This window comes from Pleuronectes platessa, chromosome 3, assembly GCF_947347685.1.
Source record: "Pleuronectes platessa chromosome 3, fPlePla1.1, whole genome shotgun sequence".
Classification (NCBI taxonomy): domain Eukaryota; kingdom Metazoa; phylum Chordata; class Actinopteri; order Pleuronectiformes; family Pleuronectidae; genus Pleuronectes; species Pleuronectes platessa.
In genome coordinates, this window is record NC_070628.1 from 3602971 (window position 1) to 3622338 (window position 19368).

Sequence of the window (19368 nt, forward strand, 5' to 3'; positions counted from 1 at the left end):
ACTGTGGTTTGTACAAACTGTGGTTTGTACGAGTGTGAGAAACAACTTCAGCGGCTGTTCATATCAAACCTGTATCATCCATAGCACAACATCTCAAGGACACAAGAAAAATAAATTTAAGGAGACTTGAGAAAAACTGGTGTGTTTTTAATATCATCTGTTCAGTGTCCCATTAAAATGCAATAAAGATTGACATAAAAAACAAACAAATTAAAGAAAGATTTAAAATTGAACAGGAAAATAAAAAGCCATTAATACTGTAAGTGAGATTAATATATAGTAGAAGTTTCAAAACAAAAGCAAATTAGAAAAAGCGAGCTTCACAATATAACGTAAAAATAAAAATATATGAACAGAATAAAAAACACACTTTTAATGATCCCTCAAGAAAATCTGCTTTGTTGCAAAACTGTACATCACAAAGTTAGAAAAGAGGAAGTTGTGAGTGAACAACAAATTAATAAAAAATAAACAAGACTATTAATATAAATAATGTTGTATAGAAAAAGTAAAAGCATAATTAACATCAGTCTCCTAAAGGTGCAGCAAGCAAACTTATTATCTTACTAAAATTACCAAAATAATATTATAATGATAAATCAATCATCCTAATGAAGAATAATGAATAATAAATGACTTTTTTGTGTAACCTATAAACCTGGATCACAGCAGTACAACATTATTCTGTTCGTAACAACATTCGAGCTTCACACCCTGAGAGAGACGTAAGAGGAAAATGGCCGCCGTGTGAACATGCTGGATTAAAACACACCTAACTCCTTCTTCTTCACGTGTTTAACACGTGATGTGAGAAATACCACAAAACACTAAAGTGAAATCAATGGGCCTGATGCAAACTTTGAACAGACACTAGAGGCAACACAGCTCATCTGGTGTCAGCAGTTCACTTTGTGTTAACGTCACATTCAAGGCGTTCATCACGTCAGTAGCAGCTCACATCCACATGAGACGTGCTCCCTCCAGTCCTCAGAGGAAATGAGTTCAACTCCTGATCGGCTGATGATGGAAACGATGGAAACAATAGTGTAGAAACAGAAAGAAGAGAAAGGGACAGAATCCTCTCTGTGGTTTTATCAGTAAAACTCTTTACTACCATCTAGTGGCAACAGTGTAGCACTACAAAATGTTTGATATTTTTCATTCAGGCTAAATGTGGCGTTTTTAACAACTTCTACAAGTTGCTGATATATTTCAGATAAAAGTCGAGTCACAGAAGTCATTTGGATTCATCCTCGGGGGGATTTATCCATTAGCTGTCAAGACAGGTCACTTAAAACTGAACATTCACTTCAACAATGATGCTGTAGTCTGACAGTCACCACAGAAGGATTCATCCTGTGGGGACCATGAACAGTTGAATGAACTTCTATTCAAATCCATCCTGCAGCTGTTGAGATATTTCCATCAGGACTAAGGTGATTTCCAGATGTTGGTCTAAACAGCAGGAGGTGTTTTGACTGTGCTGTACAATGCAGCTGGATCCTCTCCAGTGTCCTGACCTCTGGTTCTGAAAGGAGATAAAACAAATGAATGATCAGGAGGTCATGGAGACGTAGCATTAAAGGAGACATATTGAGTTTCAAAGTTCTGCGAAGAGACAGGAGCTAAAACCAAGTGTTTTAGACAGAGGCTGAAAAGAGGAGCTGCAGCAATAGACAGTCTGAGGAAAGTGATGTTTTCTGAACATTAAACATTTTAAAGTCACAACACTAATTAAAACAATTAAACTGAATATGAGCAGAATATGTCTCCTTTACCAAATACACATTTTTAGATAATACAAGAATATGAAAGTGTAAAAACAAATGACTTCTATAGGATATACACTACCGTTCAAAGGTTTGGGGTCACTTAGAAATTTCCTTATTTTTCAAAGGAAAGCACTGTTTTTTTCGATGAAGATATCATTAAAATAATCAGAAATACACTCTATACATTGTTAATGTGGTAAATGACTATTCTAGGTGGAAACATCTGTTCTTTAATGAAATATCTACATAGTGTTATGTCCAGTCCCGATTATTAAGTTATGTTGGCTTGATATTTATAACTTATTCTTCTGTTCTGTGTTGTTATTGTTTACTCAGCTCTCCTCTCGTTTCAGACTCCTCACTCCCTCCCTCGTGTGTGTGTTCCACCTTGGTGATTGTCAGCTCCTCCCCGATTGTTTGCACCTGGTCCTCATCACCCGGTGTATTTAGTCTGTGTGTTCCTGTGTTGCGTTGCCAGTTCGTCTTTGTTTCTCCATGTTCTTAGCGTTCCAGCATTTACTTCTGATAGCTCTCCTGTTACCGATCACTGCCTGCTTAACGAGTTACGTCTCTGCCTTTTCCCTGCCGGATACTCTGCACTTTGATCGACTGCCTGCCCGTGTACCGACCTTGGACCGAAACTATTACAAACTCTGCCACTGTCTGCTCCCTGCTGGATTAACGGATTACAAACTCTGCCACTGCCTGCCTCCTGTTGGATTCACGTACTCGTGTTTGGACTGCCTTAACGTGTACCGTTATTTAACAGTAAAGTTGGTTAACTGCACCTTCTTGTGTCTCCGAGTCGTGCTATTGGATCCGCACACCGGACTGCATTCCCTACACATAGGTGTATAGAGGCCCATTTCCAGCACCTATCACTCCAGTGTTCTAATGGTACATTGTGTTTGTTAATCGCCTTCGAAGACTAATGGATGATTTGAAAACCTTTGAAAACCCTTGTGCAATAATGTTAGCTGGTGAGAGAAGCTATAAAACTGTCCTTCCTTTGAGCTAGTTGAGTATCTGGAGCATGACATTTGTTGGTTCCATTATAATCTCAAAATGGCCAGAAAAAGAGAACTTTCATGTGAAACTCGCCAGTCTATTCTTGTTATTAGAAATGAAGGCTATTCAATGCGAGAAATTTCAAAGAAACTGAAAATGTCCTACAACGGTGTGAACTACTCCCTTCAGAGAACAGCACAAACGGACTCTAACCAGAGTAGAAAGAGAAGTGGGAGGCCCTGGTGCACAACTCAGCAAGAAGACAAGTACATTAGAGTCTCTAGTTTTAGAAATAGACGCCTCACTGGTCCTCAACTGGCAGCTTCTTTAAATGGTACCTGCAAAACGCCAGAACGTCTACAGCGAAGAGGTGACTCCGGGATGCTGGCCTTCTAGGCAGAGTGGCAAAGATTTGTACAAGGTAAAAAGGATTTTAAATAAGGAAGGCCATCACTCCATTTTGCAACGCCATGCCATACCCTGTGGACAGCGCTTGATTGGAGCCAATTTCCTCCAACAACAGGACAATGACCCAACGCACACCTCCAAATTATGCAATAACTATTTAGGGAAGAAGCAGACAGCTGGTAAGCTGTCTGTAATGGAGTGACCAGCGCAGTCACCAGATCTCAACCCCTTTGAGCTGTTGTGGGAGGAGCTTGACCTTATGGTACGCAAGAAGTGCCTTTCAAGCAAATCCAACTTGTGGGAGGGGCTTCAGGAAGCGTGGGATGAAATTTCTACAGATTACCTCAACAAATTAACAGCTACAGTGCCAAAGGTCTGCAATGCTGTAACTGCTGCAAATGGAGCATTCTTTGACGAAAGCAAAGTTTGAAGAACAAAATTTATATTTCAAATAAAAATCATTATTTCTAACCTTGTCAATGTCTTGACTATATTTTCTATTCATTTTGCAACTCATTTGATAAATAAAAGTTTGAGTTTTCATGGAAAACACGAAATTGTCTGGGTGACCCCAAACTTCTGGACGGTAGTGTGTCTCTGTTTATGAGGTTTTGTGGTGTTAGTGAGGATAATGGTCCTGAATGAAGAGCTGCTCACCTCGGGGCAGATCTGTTAAAGTTGACAGAAGAGTACGCAACCTCCTCCACCTCCTTGTGTTCACTGGGTTCAGCTGATCCGACGCTGGAGTAGACGGGATCCGTCTCACTCTTCATGAAGTGGACACTGGCATATGGACGGTCACAGTATTCCTCAGACTGATTGTGTAGACGCTGCGAACACAAATTTGCTTTTTAATCGTGAACATGTGGCAGAATGGACAATGTTAGAGTCCAACTATAGCAGCTCTTGATTTATTTAAAGCGCCTCCTTCTACACCAGACGTGTTTCAAGGACAGGAAACATGTGGTTCTACTAAAAACCAAAAGGAGGGAAGGTCTTCAGTATGAATTCCAAACACTAACACTACAAACTTCTCACTTAGTGTGTCTATGAGCCACTTGTGTGTGTGCTTTCACATCGGTTGTGTCCCGATAATACTACATCTGGGAGCTGGATGTTCACGTACTGCAGCAAAGTTTGGACAAAACGAGTTGTGTAACATTTAATTAGAGGTCGAGCTATCTGTCAGCACTTAAAAAAAAGAAAAGTCAGGCACACAGAAACTTGAAGGAGCGAGAAGGAAAGGGGATAGGCCACACCCCCTTAACTCCCTTCTTTCTCTCAGTCTTATTCTGACCAGCAACGAGTACACAAGTCTCCGTCTCGCCGATGCACCGCACTCTACTCACCGACACTAAGCGCCACACAACGCTATCTCTCCGGCTCGTAACACAATTACCTAAAATTCACGTCAAAGTTCAACATACTCACTAAATACAGATATGAAAGAACACGACTGCTCTGTGGATCAACTTTTAATTATAGAGCTGCATCCATACGCAGTCAACACTGACTTTATTTGTCTAAACGACACAGACTACAAACAGCAGACTCACACACACTTTGTCTCAGACAGAACAACGCACAATGAACGTGTTACACAGCCACACCCAATGGTGATCTGCTCCACATTAAAGATATCTGAAAAAACTGTTGAACAAACCACACAGCACAGAAAATTATTACACTCAGCAATTTGCTTAATTGGATAAATTACCAGAAGGCGATTCAAACACCAGATGATTGTTTATACAATACAATAACTAGTTTTTAATCTTCACATGACAGAAAAGGGTTTGATGTGAGAAATAGTGGCGTTTGAAAGGATTGAAGCTGAACTGTTTGTCTCACCTGCTCACTGTGGTCAAGTCTGTCCCCAGGATCAGCAGATTGATGAGAGTTTCTCTTTTTTCTGATCAATTGAACCAAATAACAAACAATATACATAATAATGGAGTGGATATAATATAACAGAACAGATTTTCAGGAACTCATATAAGGCTTTGGTGGAACAGATTTTCTCACCTGATCAGTAGGAACACGGAGAGGAGAGTCAGAGTGAGGAAAACTGCAGCAGCTGATCCAATGAGTGCTGATCTCCATGCTGCAGATAAAACTATGATGAAATAACTTTTACTTTATCATATCAAGAAATCAAAATACTTGAAGCTGCAGGACGAAACATTTACAAAAAACCCTTTTTTGTTTATGTTAGTTTTTGTGTCAGGTGCTTCATGATTCTCAGCTGACGACCTCAATGTTCAGTTTGCCAGGTGATGCTGTTGGTCAGTCAGTATTGTTCATGTGCAATATGATGGGCTTGATATACAGCTGTTACACATCTTGAAATCCTGAGTATTGATGGTTTAAGTTTCTGGTGCAATGAAAAGGGGGGATGGGGGGGTGTAGGCTGTAAAAGTCAGAGTGTTAAAATCACCTGCTCCAACAGTCAGATGTAAGGTGGCCTTACTACGTCCGTGTGTGTTCTGGGCCTCACACTGATACTTTCCACCCTGTTCAGATGTGATATTAGTGATGGTGAAGATTTGTCCTGATGCTGTTGGTGAGTCCTCGTCCTCCTTGTACCAGGTGTAGTTAGCTGCTGGGTTAGCATCACTGCTGCAGGTCAGAGTCACTGAGCTGCCCTCCATGATCTCACCAGAGGGACTCACTGACACAGAGGGAGGCTTTGGAGCGTCTGAAGGATAGTTTATATTAACACACAGGATGAGAATACATCAAAACACTGTCTGTATTTTTTGTTAAAACTTTAAAATTAAATCATTCCACATTATTGTAGCTTCATGAGGAGGAGTAAACTCACACACTGTAGGAGAAGGGAAACGCTCCTGTCCTTCTATAGCACAGTGATAGCTGTCTTCAGGTTTAAAGTGTTGGAGGTGAAAGTATTTTTTTCGTTCAACAGGTTTATTGTTATTGTACCAAACGTAGGAAAGATGATCAGGGAGCTGACACCTGCTGTGACAGGTCAGCTCTGTCCAGGTAGAAGATGGATTGGCTGTTGATCTCCTCACATGTACCTGGAGCTGAGGGTCTGTGAACAAACATGTGGTTTTATTTCAACATACACACTGACATTTCAAACTGACTCTAATGTAAATGTTACCTGTGACTGACAGAGTGACTCCAGTATAACCAGTAAAACTCCCAGTATGTTGGTTTGTTGTGAACCTGAACTTGTACACAGCTGAGTCGCTCTCTGTCAGGTTAGAGATTCTCAGAGTGCACTTGTTGTTTCCACAGAGATTCTCCACACGACCTGAATACTCTGGATCAGTACTTAGATCAACGTGAATCCCATTACTCTCTTTAATGAACCAGAAAGTTTCCTGAACTGTAGAATAATGGTTATTCCACCTGGATGTGTATGTGTAGGTACAGTTAATGTCCACTGTTGATCCTCTGAAGGCACAGATCTCAGTAGAAGTGTAACTCACACTCCAGTCAATCTGACTCCATACCACTGTAACACAGAGCACATCAGAGAATCAGAAGATAAACTTATACATTTATAAAAACTATCTCCATGTATTTTCTCTGGTTAATCACCAGTCGGCAGGTTTTCATTTTAAGATGATGACGATGCCAAGATGAGGAAACTTTCAGTTCACATAAAACACAGTGAAGTTCCCTTTAGACTTCAGTGTGAGGGAGAAACACACTGTTGGAGGTGAGGAACATGAGGGACCTTGTATAAGTTGCTCTTATAATGGAGCAAACTGGCCAATATGGAGGAAAAGATCTGTATCTTTTATGCATAGTCGACCAAAGATGGACGACACGTCTCCACTTCCTCCCACTCTCCAGAAATGAAGCCAAAATATCCTGGATACCAACGCTGCCATCTTTCACATTTGGAACCACAGTCTGCACAGTAGTGATCCGGAGATGGAGCCACAGTATCAAGGTCCCGCCCATACATGAGCTCCACCAATCCTGAGTCAGCCTCCACTGTCAATCATGAAGTTTAATCTAATTTCATTTCATCAAATAACAAATTAAAACCAAACTACTGAGAAACATGAACAATAGAGTGTGATAAGAACGACCTAAAATGACAGAAACCATCTTTTAGTAAAATGTATGTGACTTTTTAGATTGGTCCATGTCCTTCCCACTAACACGGAGGAGACAGAATGTTTGTTCTATATTGCAGCCAGCCACCAGGGGGCAACCAAGATCCATTGCCTTCACTTCTGGGGAGCAGTAATGTCTTCCATCTTTATTTACACAAGCAGAATACTAGTAATAATAACACACTAGTTTGTCAGTACTGACAGTAGTATCCCAAGAGTTCAATGTCCCCATGCAGAAAAAAGTATTTAAAGACACATGAAGTTATGGTACAATGCATTATCTCAAATACTCCAGCAGATGGTGCTGTTAGTGAAATACTGTAGATTAAACTCACACATTGACAGAGAGCGGAAATCCTCGAGTCCTTTAACAGCACAGGAAACACTGTCTGTATGATAAAAATAATCTGAATAAGATGCTCCTTCATTCATCTTCTGTTGATTCTTGTACCAGACGTAGTTCAGATGATCAAGAAGACGACAACTGCTCTGACACCTGAGCTCTGCCCAGTAATTAGAGTCATAATTCCCTGATCCTCTCACCTGCACATGCAAATCTGTGTGTGAGAATAAGGAATTCATTTTAGTCCAAACTGAAACACACACATGAATATAAAAGTGCACACACACACTCAAGTGAACCAAACAAGATGTAGGAAATAAATTAATGAATGTTCAGATGGAAATGTTACCTGTGACAGACAGAGTGACTCCAGCTGAACCAGTTAAACTCCCAGTAGGTTGGTTTGTTGTGAACATGAACTTGTACACAGCTGAGTCGCTCTCTCTCAGGTTAGAGATTCTCAGAGTGCACTTGTTGTTTCCACAGAGATTCTCCACACGACCTGAATACTCCGGATCAGTCCTTAGATCAACGTGAATCCCATTACTCTCTTTAATGAACCAGAAAGTTTCCTGAACTGTAGTATCATGGTTATTAACTGTGGATGGGTATGTGTAGGTACAGGTAATGTCCACTGTTGATCCTCTGACGGCACAGATCTCAGTAGAAGTGTAACTCACATCCCAGCCATTCTCACACTGTACCACTGTAACACAGAGAATCAGATTCATAACCACACCAGAGAACACTTAGTTTACTTTTTACTTTCTGTAGAAAAGAAACACATTTCCATGAGCAGCATTCTATAGCATTTCAACTAATGACTCCACACACTGATGACAAGTCCTCATCGAGAGGAGAGGAACTCAGTCATGATGATAATAATCATAATAATAAGAATAAGAATAATATTTTGAGCTCTAGATGTTAGAAACTTTGAAACAAAGATACAAAATAATACTGACGATAATTCCTATATTTTCTTTCTGCATCACTTTACAGGTGGTGATCTGAAAATGAATGAATGCTTCATTTATATTTTTAACTTTCTCTCTCAATCTCACTTCAGGTGAATCAGAAGTCTGAGTGTAAAATAGAGTGACAACATGAATGTAGAGGTACAGTACCTGTCACAGTGAGAAGAAGGACAACAAATCCACTGGCTGCTGCAGTTACACTCATAGTAGCTGCTGCTCTCGTCTGTGACTTCAAACAAGAAAAACGTCCACAGATAAATAATGTGCACAAGATGAAACTCAGTCACATCACAGACACGTCTACCTACAACACAGAAGAGGCTGAGAATAAAGACAGATTCTGTTAGAGAAAGATAAATTTAAACAGTTAAACACATCCACCTTCCTTCCTCTTTCCACTGAACTGCATGCTGAACTCGATGGTGGTAGATCAAATCTAAAACAGTAACTTGTGGTTTGTACAAACTGTGAATTTCCTCATTTTACAGAGTGTTAGAAACGCCTTCAGTGGCTGTTCGTACCAAACCTGAATCATCCTCAACTGAAGCTGTGGAGAGGACCCGCTCCTGATATAAAGTATTTAAATGTAAAGTATTTAAATATAAAGGGCCCATTCTGGGGTAAAGCAAACAACAATTTGTACAATTTAGATGAAAATCCCTCGTGAAAACATCACTGGGATTATTTTATATTCAGTTTCTGCCAGTAGATCCTTTTCACTTAAACCTTTAAGATACTCAAAAATAATTTTGAGTATCTTCAACCTTTAAGATACTCAAAAATAATCAACTGTGATTTCAAGATCAGAAAAGTATCGGCAAAACTCTTTTTTTTGGAAACATGTTCAGTCTGAGCTGTTATTGAACGTCTGTTTCCAAGTGGAGAACTTGCGTGAACTGATCCCAGGCTGTTGACTGCATAGGATTTTCAAATGTTGTGACACACAAACACACACAAACACACACACACACACACACACACACACACACACACACACAAAGAGGTAATTTTACCTGCCTTTGGGGTTCAGTGGTTTCCCCTGTGAGGATTAGGGACCGAGCACATTGATCCATGTCTCAATAGATGCACTGATGGAGTTCCGGTTTGGCTGTTGCGCAATATGGCTGCGTAGACTTCAGCTCTCCAGCCCATCGTTTACAATTTTGTTTGAGAACACCGTTTGAGTGGGTTTTTTTATTTTGTTTAGGGACAGCAAGTTATATTATTCTTTGGTCAAGGGGAAACAACATTTTGATGTGAGAAAGGCTCTGTCTGATGGTAATTTTAAGATCTGGAACAGGTGTGATGGCTGAGTTGGAAGCTAAAATGGACGCTATGCTATCGAAGCTGGCTAACGTGGACAGTGTGCTGGGGAAAGTAGATTCACGTGTGGCTAGCATGGACGGCCGTCTTGCTGGTTTTGATGCACGGCTTGTTAAGCTTCAAGATGAGGTGTCTGGTATTCGGGCGGGCTTTACATCGCAAAAGGAGGAGATCAGCAAAGTCAGAATGGATGTTAGCGCAGTGCAAGCTGACTTGGGAGCTAACTCTAGCAAGCTAACTGAGCACGAGTCCGAGCTGGAGGCGATGCGCGCTAAATTGGCTGACATGGAAGACTGAGGCAGACGCTGCAACGTAAGGATTAACGGACTGCCAGAGGGGGCAGAGGGCTCCAATGCCATCCAGTTTCTCATCCAAAACCTGCCCAAGTGGTTCCCCTCTCTGGTTAACCTGCAGGGGGAAATAATGCGAGCGCATCGTATCTACAACGCAGGTGCCGGGGCTAACAACAGGACAGGCCGCACTTTGATATTCAACTGCCTGCGATACACCGTCAGACAAGAGATCCTCGCTGCTGCAAGGAAAACGCCTCCTGTCATCCAGGGTCGGAAACTGCGCTTTTCCCCGGATTACAGCGCCCACACAGTGAAGCGTCGCCTGGCCTTTTCTACAGTCATGGATCAAGCAAGAGCCAAGGGCATTGAGTTTTTCCTGATCTACCCAGCCACCCTCAGGATCAAGTCGAAATCTGGTGTTTGGGAGGCTTGCCGGTCTCCCAGGGCTGCAGAGGATTTTATCACGTCGCTGCTGAGGGGATCGCAAGGAGTGGAGGTTGGTGGTGGTGAGTGACATAGACTTTGCTGGTAACTTTGCCCGTGGCCAGCCTACGGCTACGCACACCATGTGCGTTTTCACTGATGCCTCGTCCCACAATGCTTCCCTTTTTTCTTTTTCTTATTAGCCATGGTAGACGGGCTAATCGGGGCTGTTTCTTTAACTAAAGAAGGTCATGGGACTGTCCTATGTAGACTATAGACGTGCTTGACGTAGGCTAGCCTACTACGCTGCCCGGTTCATGGTTAATTTTATACGGACGGGTTTCTTGCATTTGTAGTCTCAATACGACCCACTGGACAGCTTTATTTTATTTTTAATTTATTCATATTTGTTCAATATTTTCGGACAGCTTGACAGCCCACTGCCTGGATTGCACTTTTTGTTCTCCGTTATGGATGTTGCCACGAGTGGAACTTTTCTCGGACTGTTTATTTTGATGCGCCAACATCTGGAGGCTGGACTGGTAGATAAATGCTGTTGATGATTTTGTTTATTAGAATATATATCCTACTCAACGGTTCATGGTGTTAATTGAGTATTGGGTTGAGTCCTGCATTTTCGCGGCTCTATGTTCATACCAATCGCGGATCAATGCTAAAGTGTTTGTCTTTTTTCTCACTGTCTTGTTTGGTTATGTTTTTGAGTGTATTTGTTTTGTTATTGGGGGTAAGGTGCCTTGGGGCTTTTGGGTGTTTTGAGAGGAATATGCCTTTTTTCTGTTTCGGGGAACATGCACATGAACTGCTACAGGTTAGGATGACATCATTTTTTTTTTTTTTTGCCGACTAATTTTCACTTTGCCTAGATCGTTGAATACAAAGCAATCTAATGGGTGAATTATCAATCCTGGTGTGGAATTGTGACGGTTTGAATATACCCCACAAACGAACTAGTGTTTTGACTCTGCTGAAACGAAGGAAGATAGACATAGCTTTGCTTCAAGAAACACATTTGTTAAAGAAGGACTCAGTTCGCATGGCCAATAGATTTTATCACACCATAGCTTCCTCCTCAGCAGAATCGAAAAGCAAAGGAGTGGCCATTGTTTGCAAACGTAATTTGAAAATTAAGGTTTTAGATGTGTGGGCAGATGATAGTGGGAGGATCATAATTGCCAAAACAGAAATGTATGGGAGAAAGATAGCTATTATCTCAGCCTATGCCCCCAACAAATTTGACAGGGAATTTTACAGCATGCTTACGCTAGAGATGCTACAACTAGATGAATATTCATTTATTGTTGGTGCTGATATGAATGCAGTTTGGAGGGCATCTGAACGGTCTAGTGCGACTGCTACTAAGGACCAAGAGTTGGCGACTATAGCCTTACAGGCCTGGGCGAAGAGTTTAGGTTTGGTGGATGTCTGGCGCACTTTTAATCCTTCTTTGACAGATTACAGCTTCTTCTCAGCCAGGCATAAGACCTCCTCGAGGATAGATTTCCTTTTCTCCTCAGCGCGGTTGTTTCAGAATGTGAATAATGCCACTCTTCTTCCTATAGCTCTCTCGGATCATAAGGGGGTTTTGGGTCATGTGTTAATTGGTTGTCTATCTAAAAAAGCGATTAGATGGCGCTTTAACTCTACATTGTTGGAGAATGAGGCTTACAAATTACAGTTTAATGCTCAATTACGAGACTTTCTGGACATTAATGTGGGCTCGGTAGGAGATCCAAGAGTTCTTTGGAACACCGTTAAAGGGTTTATTAGGGATAATACCACACTATTTTCATCAAACATGCGCAAGGCTAGGGCTGCTACATTACAACATTTAGAGGCAGACTTTGTTAGGTTGGATTCGTTATTGCAAACAAATTACTCCAGACCGGTAGAGACGCAGCGGGACATTGTTAAGAAGGAAATAAACAACATTCTGAAACAACAGTCGGAGTTCTTAATACACAGGACTAGACAGCGTTATTATTTTCATGGTTCGAGACCAAGTCATCTTTTGGCGTCTAGAATCAGAACCAGTGAATCCTTTGCGGATATCCCATCCATCAGATCTAATGTGGGTAACGTCACAACTGATCCTAAATTAATCAATGAAACCTTCAGAACCTTTTATTCTGACTTGTATCGATCAGAGGTTCAACCTGACAGTGTTAAATGCAGTAACTTCCTTGACCGGGTGGACCTACCAAGGCTTTCGGAAGGTGATGCTGTAAATCTAGATGCTCCAATCTCATTGGATGAACTGAAGGGGGCAGCGTTGGCCATGCAAAGGAATAAATCTCCGGGCTTTGATGGGATACCTCCTGAGTTTTATGTTACGTTTTGGGATAAACTTGGCCCGCTAATGTTGGATATGGTAAGGACGTCGTTGGACAAAGGAGGTTTTTCCAGAGATGTTAACATTGCACTAATCTCTCTCTTACTGAAGAAGGACAAGGATCCCGTTGAGTGTTCTAGCTATAGGCCTCTGAGTTTGTTAAACGCGGACCTTAAGATATATGCAAAAATGCTTGCCAGACGTATTCAAGATCACATGCCTACATTAGTTCATTGCGATCAGACAGGTTTTATCAAGTCTAGATCAGCTGCCGATAATGTTAGACGCCTTCTGCATATAGTGGATGCCGCAGCGGGTAAGGACGCTCCGGCTGCAGTTCTTTCGTTGGACGCTATGAAAGCCTTTGACAGGCTTGAATGGTCCTTTTTGTGGTCTGTATTGGAGAAAATGGGGTTTGGTAAGAACTTTGTACATATGGTCAAGGTTCTGTACTCTGAGCCTTCTGCTCAGGTTCTTACTGGTCAATTGTCATCTGCTTTGTTCCCTGTCTCTAGGTCCTCCCGGCAAGGTTGCCCCTTGAGCCCGGCGCTGTTCGCACTCTCCTTAGAACCCTTGGCCCAATTTATTCGCCACTCTGCCGACATGCAGCCCATTTCAGTTGGCCGTACCTCTCACCATCTGGCGTTGTACGCAGATGATTTGGTGGTGTTTATGGAAAATCCGCTTCAGTCGCTTCCCAGTCTGCTCTCCATATGTAGTGAGTTTGGTGATATATCCGGCTTCAAAATTAATTGGGATAAGTCTTCTTTGTTACCACTTAATGATGCAGCTAAGAAACTACAGTTCCCACCTAATATTCCTGTTGTACAACAGTTTAGATATCTTGGAGTCCAAATCTTCCCCTCCCTTAACCGCATTGTTTCCCACAACTACTTAGAAATCTGGAATAAAGTGAAATCCGATTTAGATAGATGGACCAGCCTTCCCAACTCTCTTCGAGCCCGTATCTCTATTGTGAAGATGAATGTTTTACCTAGAATCAATTTTGTGTCCTCTATGATTCCCCTTGCGCCCCCTGTCAATTATTGGAAGGAAATTCAGTCTAGTATCTCAAAATTCATTTGGAATAGAAAGCGTCCTCGGTTAAAAATGGCAACCTTGCAGAGACACAGGGCAGATGGGGGATTGGCAGTTCCCAGTTTTAGGTTATATTTTTACTCTTTTGTGCTTAGACCTCTTTTTGTGTGGATTAATGCTGATATATCTGTATCTTGGCGGGGATTGGAGGAAGATATTGTTCGTCCAATGACATTGCAAGGGGTCCTTTTCTCCAACATGTCTAACTCTCAATGCAAGCGGCGTTTTGGCCCGATAGTTTCCTTCCTTATACAAACCTGGCGCACAGTTGAATCCCTTTCTAAGATATCCTGTAAATGGCACACATTCTCTCCAGTGTTCCACAACGAGAGGCTTATGATTGGGAGTAGACCAATCGTGGCATCTCCTTGGAGTAACAGTAATATCCGCTATTTGGGTGATATTTTTAGTGGTTCAGGTTTAGGTTCTTTTCAGGACCTGCGAGTCAATTTTGCCTTACCGGCCTTTTCTTTTTTCTTTTATTTACAACTTCGACATGCTCTTAGTGCACACAGCATTTCGCTACAGCAGGCTCTGCCTGTTCATCCTCTTTATAGATTGGTTACTGCACGGACAGATAATAGGGGCTTGGTTTCAGAATTATACTCAATTTTCCTGGAATCTTCTTATTCTGACCTAGTGCTGGATAGGCTATGGAGGAGTGATCACCCTGATCTAGATCCAGATTTTGACTGGGAACAGGTGTGGACGAATATAAGGGAGGCTTCCCGCAACCCGGACCACCAACAAATTCATTTCAATTATGTCCATAGAACTTATCTCACACCACGTAGACTGCATGCTATGAAACTGATAAATGATCCGTCTTGCAGCCTCTGCAATTTAAATTCCCCTGATACGTTCATTCATATGGTGTGGGAGTGTCCACCGGTCGAACAGTTTTGGATTAGGGTGGCCTCTAAACTATCAGATCTGACCTCTGTAGCTGTTCCAGCTACTATACCTGTCCTGCTACTGACTGACTTATCTGGACTTGGTCTATCGAGGGCTGTGAGGCGGGTTGTGCTTGCTGGTATTACAGCCGCTAAGAAGCTGGTCGCACTGCGGTGGAAGCCTCCCCACTCTCTTGTCATTAGACACTGGATGTTGAGTTTTTTGGATGTTGTGTATCTGGAGATGTCAACTGCCAGAATAAATGGTGCGAAGGAATCTACACTGAATGATTGGCGAGCTGTGGCCAACTCATTGAAAGATTTATTACAATGATCATGTCCTGAACCTGTGCAATTCTTAATGTTTTCTGTATGTGCATGTGGTTGCAGGATTCCTCTGTTTACTATTTTGCATGAATATAACTGGGGGGGTGGGGGGTGGCACCTTTTGTGTTTTATTTTATTTTATTTTATTTTGTGTCTGTTCTTCTTTTGATGTTTTGAATTCAGCGGCTGATGAGACCAGTAAATGTTGAAGGTCTTAGATTTTGTGTAATATTGTGCTTATGATAGATATTGCGGTAATATGTGCTGCTGAATCTTAACACTTTGTTGTATGTTATGTCTTTGTTGTTATTATCTGTTGTGTTATGCTAAATGTGTTAAATTCTGTCACATTTCAGTTAATCAATAAAAAAATATTTGATCACAAAAAAAATAGATGCACTGATAATTTTACTATTTTGTATTAATTAAAACAAGGATATAAGTAAGTGAGAGGATGTGGTGGAATCTTGAAAGTCTTTAACATTTGTTTAGAAGTGTTGACGTCTGGGTTACAAAGATCTGCACAGGGAATATATTCCTTTATGAAAACATATCTAAATTTTAAGAAATCGAGCTGATTAAACAGAGTTATAATATGTTCAGATCTGGAGCCTCTGCCTTTATGACTTCCTCACTTCTGTGTCTGTGATGTTTGTCTGATCTTGGCTCTTGAGCTCAGTCCAAGTCTCTGAACCACCTAAAACAGACAAAGCCCTAAAAGGGGGTCTGGTCCCTCGACTCCCGGGGCCCTTTGTTCCAAGTGGGGCTGTGATGTACCTGGTGTTTTGAGAATGGAACCTTTTCATGGAGGCCGTAAGGCGATCCTGGGTCTTTCCTAGCCAGGGTGTGCCCCAGGCGGCTCTGGTTTACCTGCGGGACCGTGAAGGGGCGGGGAGCAGGGAGGTGGGCGGGGCCTGTCTGCAGGGCCAGGTAGCGGTGGAGGAGAGCAGCTGGTCAGTGGGAAGAAAGAGAGAGAGAGATCCAGAGAGAGGAGGGGAGGGATGGAGGGATGGATGTAAGACGAGAACGCTGAGAAAGGACAAATAAACAAAGGTGGCGATGAGGGTCTGAGGTGAATTAATTGTATCAAGCTCTTTCTCTCTGCAGGGACGGTCTCTGGAGACAGACGCACAGAAAACAGTAGACAGTGGATACAGTAGTGGACGACTGGAGACCCGGAGCTTTTAAAGAGTCGAGCAGCTGAGTAACATTCCACGGTTCCTCCCTGAGTCCGTCTCAGCTGTCAATCAAAGATCTTTCTCCTTGTTTAATATCATCAAGTTATTAATTAAAACCAAATTTGTGGGAAACATGAACACTAGAAAATAAATGTGATAAAAACTAGCTAGAGTGACATTTTTTTGGGGTGAACTCTTTCCAATGTGTATTTTGACTTTTTAGTTTGGTCCCATCTGCTAACACGGAGGAGGTTTATGACCAATACAGGAGCCGTCATGTCGTCCATGACAGAATCTGCCAAGGAGGCTTTTGTCTGTTTTTTTTTATTGTATGTTTGTACGGAGGGTTACACAACATCTACTGGACAACTGTTGTAAACCTTTGATGTGTAATTAGTCAGAGAAGAACACAGAACATTTTGGTGCGGATCCAGGAACTTTATTTTACTTTCTTAATCTTAATGAAATAAATCAGACATGTTTAGGACTGATATTTATAAGTGTTTGTGTTTTCCTTTGTAATCTCTCATCTCTTATCTATCCATACATGTCCACTCACATCGATTATTCTCCTGGGGAATGAGAAGAAATTCACCCAAACCTGATTTAAGATTGTAAATAAAGTTATTAAATGACTTCACTTGAAGATTCTCCACTTTACATCAATATCAAAGTTATTCTGTAACTTACAGAGCACCAGACACTAGACTACGCATCCAGACACACAAATTACAATATCTAATATATCCCTTTTAAAATGAGCCGCCTTGTTCTTGGGTTTAAAATATGATGTGATCAGTTTCAGGCAGTTTTCTGTTGCTAAGCTGAAAACACAGAAACGTTTACTTGCGTTATTGAGGAAACTTTGTATTTGCAAACTCAGTTCTTCTAAGTTCCTGTGCAGAAGTTCTTTCAGTTGAGTGACACAAAAAGCCCCAGTGACTCTGAAGAGGAAGGAAGGAGGAGGAGTGTTTGTGGTTTTTCGTTTCTCCGTGAGTGAACAAACGGACGCAGCTTCAATCCTCTGTGACAAATCATCAGACTTTCTTTGTCATTGATTCGTACTTTGAGATGTTTTTGCGAGTTCTTCTGATCCTCGTTCCCGGAGACATGTCAAGAGAAATGGGTTTCGAGATGATTCATAAGAAGAAAACACGACTTTCCCCACGATCATTTACTTCACTTCTGTTTTCTCTTCATTCTCCAGACTCATCAGGACTCTTACAACATGCGGCTCAAGTAGAACCAGTCATGTGATCATTGCCCTCTGTTGCTGTTTTCTAACATGGAGGCATTTCTTTTTTGTGCTCAGTTGTTTGCTGTTAATTAATTAACCCCCCCCCCCCCATTGGTTTATTAGCTTTAAACAAGATCACTCAAAAACCTGTGGACTGATAACGACAATACTTGTATGGGTCTGGGTAAAAAATTAAATAAATAAAATATTCAGATATTTATGAATTTGTGTAATTTGGTGCAGATTTGAATGAGAGAACACAAATATTGATATGGTGAATTTAAATGTGGTTTTCATAAGGTGACTGTTCGGCCTTGGCGGAGGAATGCACTAGAATGAACTGTATGATCATCAAATATTTATTATTTACAAAAATATAACAATTTTTATGTTTGACAACATTCACAAAAAAAAGAAAAGGCTTATCTAGCTTTTTATTTAATAACTGGAAAAGCTCTGTCAAGTATTTTCATATTATTTAGTGTGATTCATGTTTTGATGCACTTTTCTCTAGCTGATTATGAACGGAAGTGCAGTTCTGCAGGTTGTGGTTTATTTTGAAATCCGGAAGCCTCGTCCCTTCGTCTCCACAGTGACGAGCAGCGCAGGCAGAGCTGCGCCTGTGACGAGTCAGAAACCTGCCGGCAGCAGCTTTTACGCACAGAATGGAAGGAAACCCGTCGTTTCAATGCAGCCGTTTTCAAAACAGATAATAAATAATCAGTTTAATAATTAAATCAATCTGATAAGAAGTTTAAAATCATGCAAATTAAGAGTTGAACACGGAAGAGAAGGTGATGGGGAAACGAAATCACCAGCAGCCAAGGGCATGGTTTTAAAACTTTGTGGAATCTACAGTGAATAACTTTGATTCTACAATGCACAAGAGATGGACACGTCGGAGGCTGCAGGTCCTGATTTTCACCTTCCTCATCGTCCTCTTCGTGGATCTTCAATTACGCACCAGCGACCCCCCCAAGCTCAGTGTGGTCCTCGATCCGCCAGCCGGTGCGCTGCAGCGCGCCATCAAGGGTGCTTTCTCCGCGGCCAAGGACGCACTGAGGCCGGCCAGTGGCAGCAGCAGGGAGGCTGGACACCCGGCCACCGAGGGGGCTCCTGTCACTCAGCCCACACTGAGGCAGGAGGACATCTTCATCGCTGTGAAAACCACCGGCAGGTTCCACAAGACGCGTCTGGCGCTCCTCGTGGAGACGTGGATCTCAAGAACCAAGGCGCATGTGAGTCCCTGGGGTGTCTGTGCTGCTCTGACACCTTTGTTTAAAACCTCTGACACCATTAAAACAGCAGAACAACAGTGGAACAGAGGCTCCATCAGAAGTAACTCCCTTTCTGGGTTTAAAATAGTGAACATGTGGTTTAATGAGCACAGTGAATGATCCTAACAGAAAGAAAGGAGGATATTCTAAATTTGGATTGAAGGAATTTTACCAAAGTCTCAGCCTCATCCAGAAGACAGCACTTTATACAGTTTTATAAATTCATATGTCCTCAGAGCAAACTCATAGTCTGTCCATATCCACAATCTAAAGTTCAAGTCAATATTTCTATGACCAAGTGTCTGACTCACTTGGTCTTTTGTGCTGTTGATGAAATGAAAACATTCACTTCCTTCCTGCTTTC

At 41.7% G+C, this 19368-nt stretch overlaps 2 protein-coding genes and 1 long non-coding RNA gene across 3 annotated transcripts in view; 1 reads left to right on the plus strand and 2 right to left on the minus strand.

The window, feature by feature from the left end:
• LOC128437537 (uncharacterized) overlaps positions 1–9918 on the minus strand; it is a 47782-nt gene extending 37864 nt beyond the window's left edge. Inside the window, exons 1-8 of the mRNA XM_053419738.1 lie at positions 9370–9918; positions 8756–9331; positions 7978–8334; positions 7621–7842; positions 6316–6672; positions 6041–6243; positions 3846–4018; positions 1480–1528 (exon numbers count right to left, since the gene is read on the minus strand). Of these exons, the coding sequence (XP_053275713.1) occupies positions 1480–1528; positions 3846–4018; positions 6041–6243; positions 6316–6672; positions 7621–7842; positions 7978–8334; positions 8756–8810 (1416 nt within the window). The 5' untranslated portion in view covers positions 8811–9331; positions 9370–9918. The remainder of the gene's footprint in view (positions 1–1479; positions 1529–3845; positions 4019–6040; positions 6244–6315; positions 6673–7620; positions 7843–7977; positions 8335–8755; positions 9332–9369) is intronic.
• Positions 127–5876, minus strand: LOC128437427 (uncharacterized). The gene is made up of 3 exons (XR_008338212.1): positions 5626–5876; positions 3846–5292; positions 127–1528 (listed from the first exon to the last, which is right to left on the minus strand). It is a non-coding gene; the product is annotated as an uncharacterized LOC128437427 (long non-coding RNA).
• Positions 9919–18287: 8369 nt separating the features above from the next.
• The window catches only part of mfng (MFNG O-fucosylpeptide 3-beta-N-acetylglucosaminyltransferase), a 12598-nt gene continuing 11517 nt past the window's right edge, over positions 18288–19368 (plus strand). Inside the window, exon 1 of the mRNA XM_053419581.1 lies at positions 18288–18965. Coding sequence (XP_053275556.1) covers positions 18606–18965 — 360 coding nt within the window. The 5' untranslated portion in view covers positions 18288–18605. The remainder of the gene's footprint in view (positions 18966–19368) is intronic.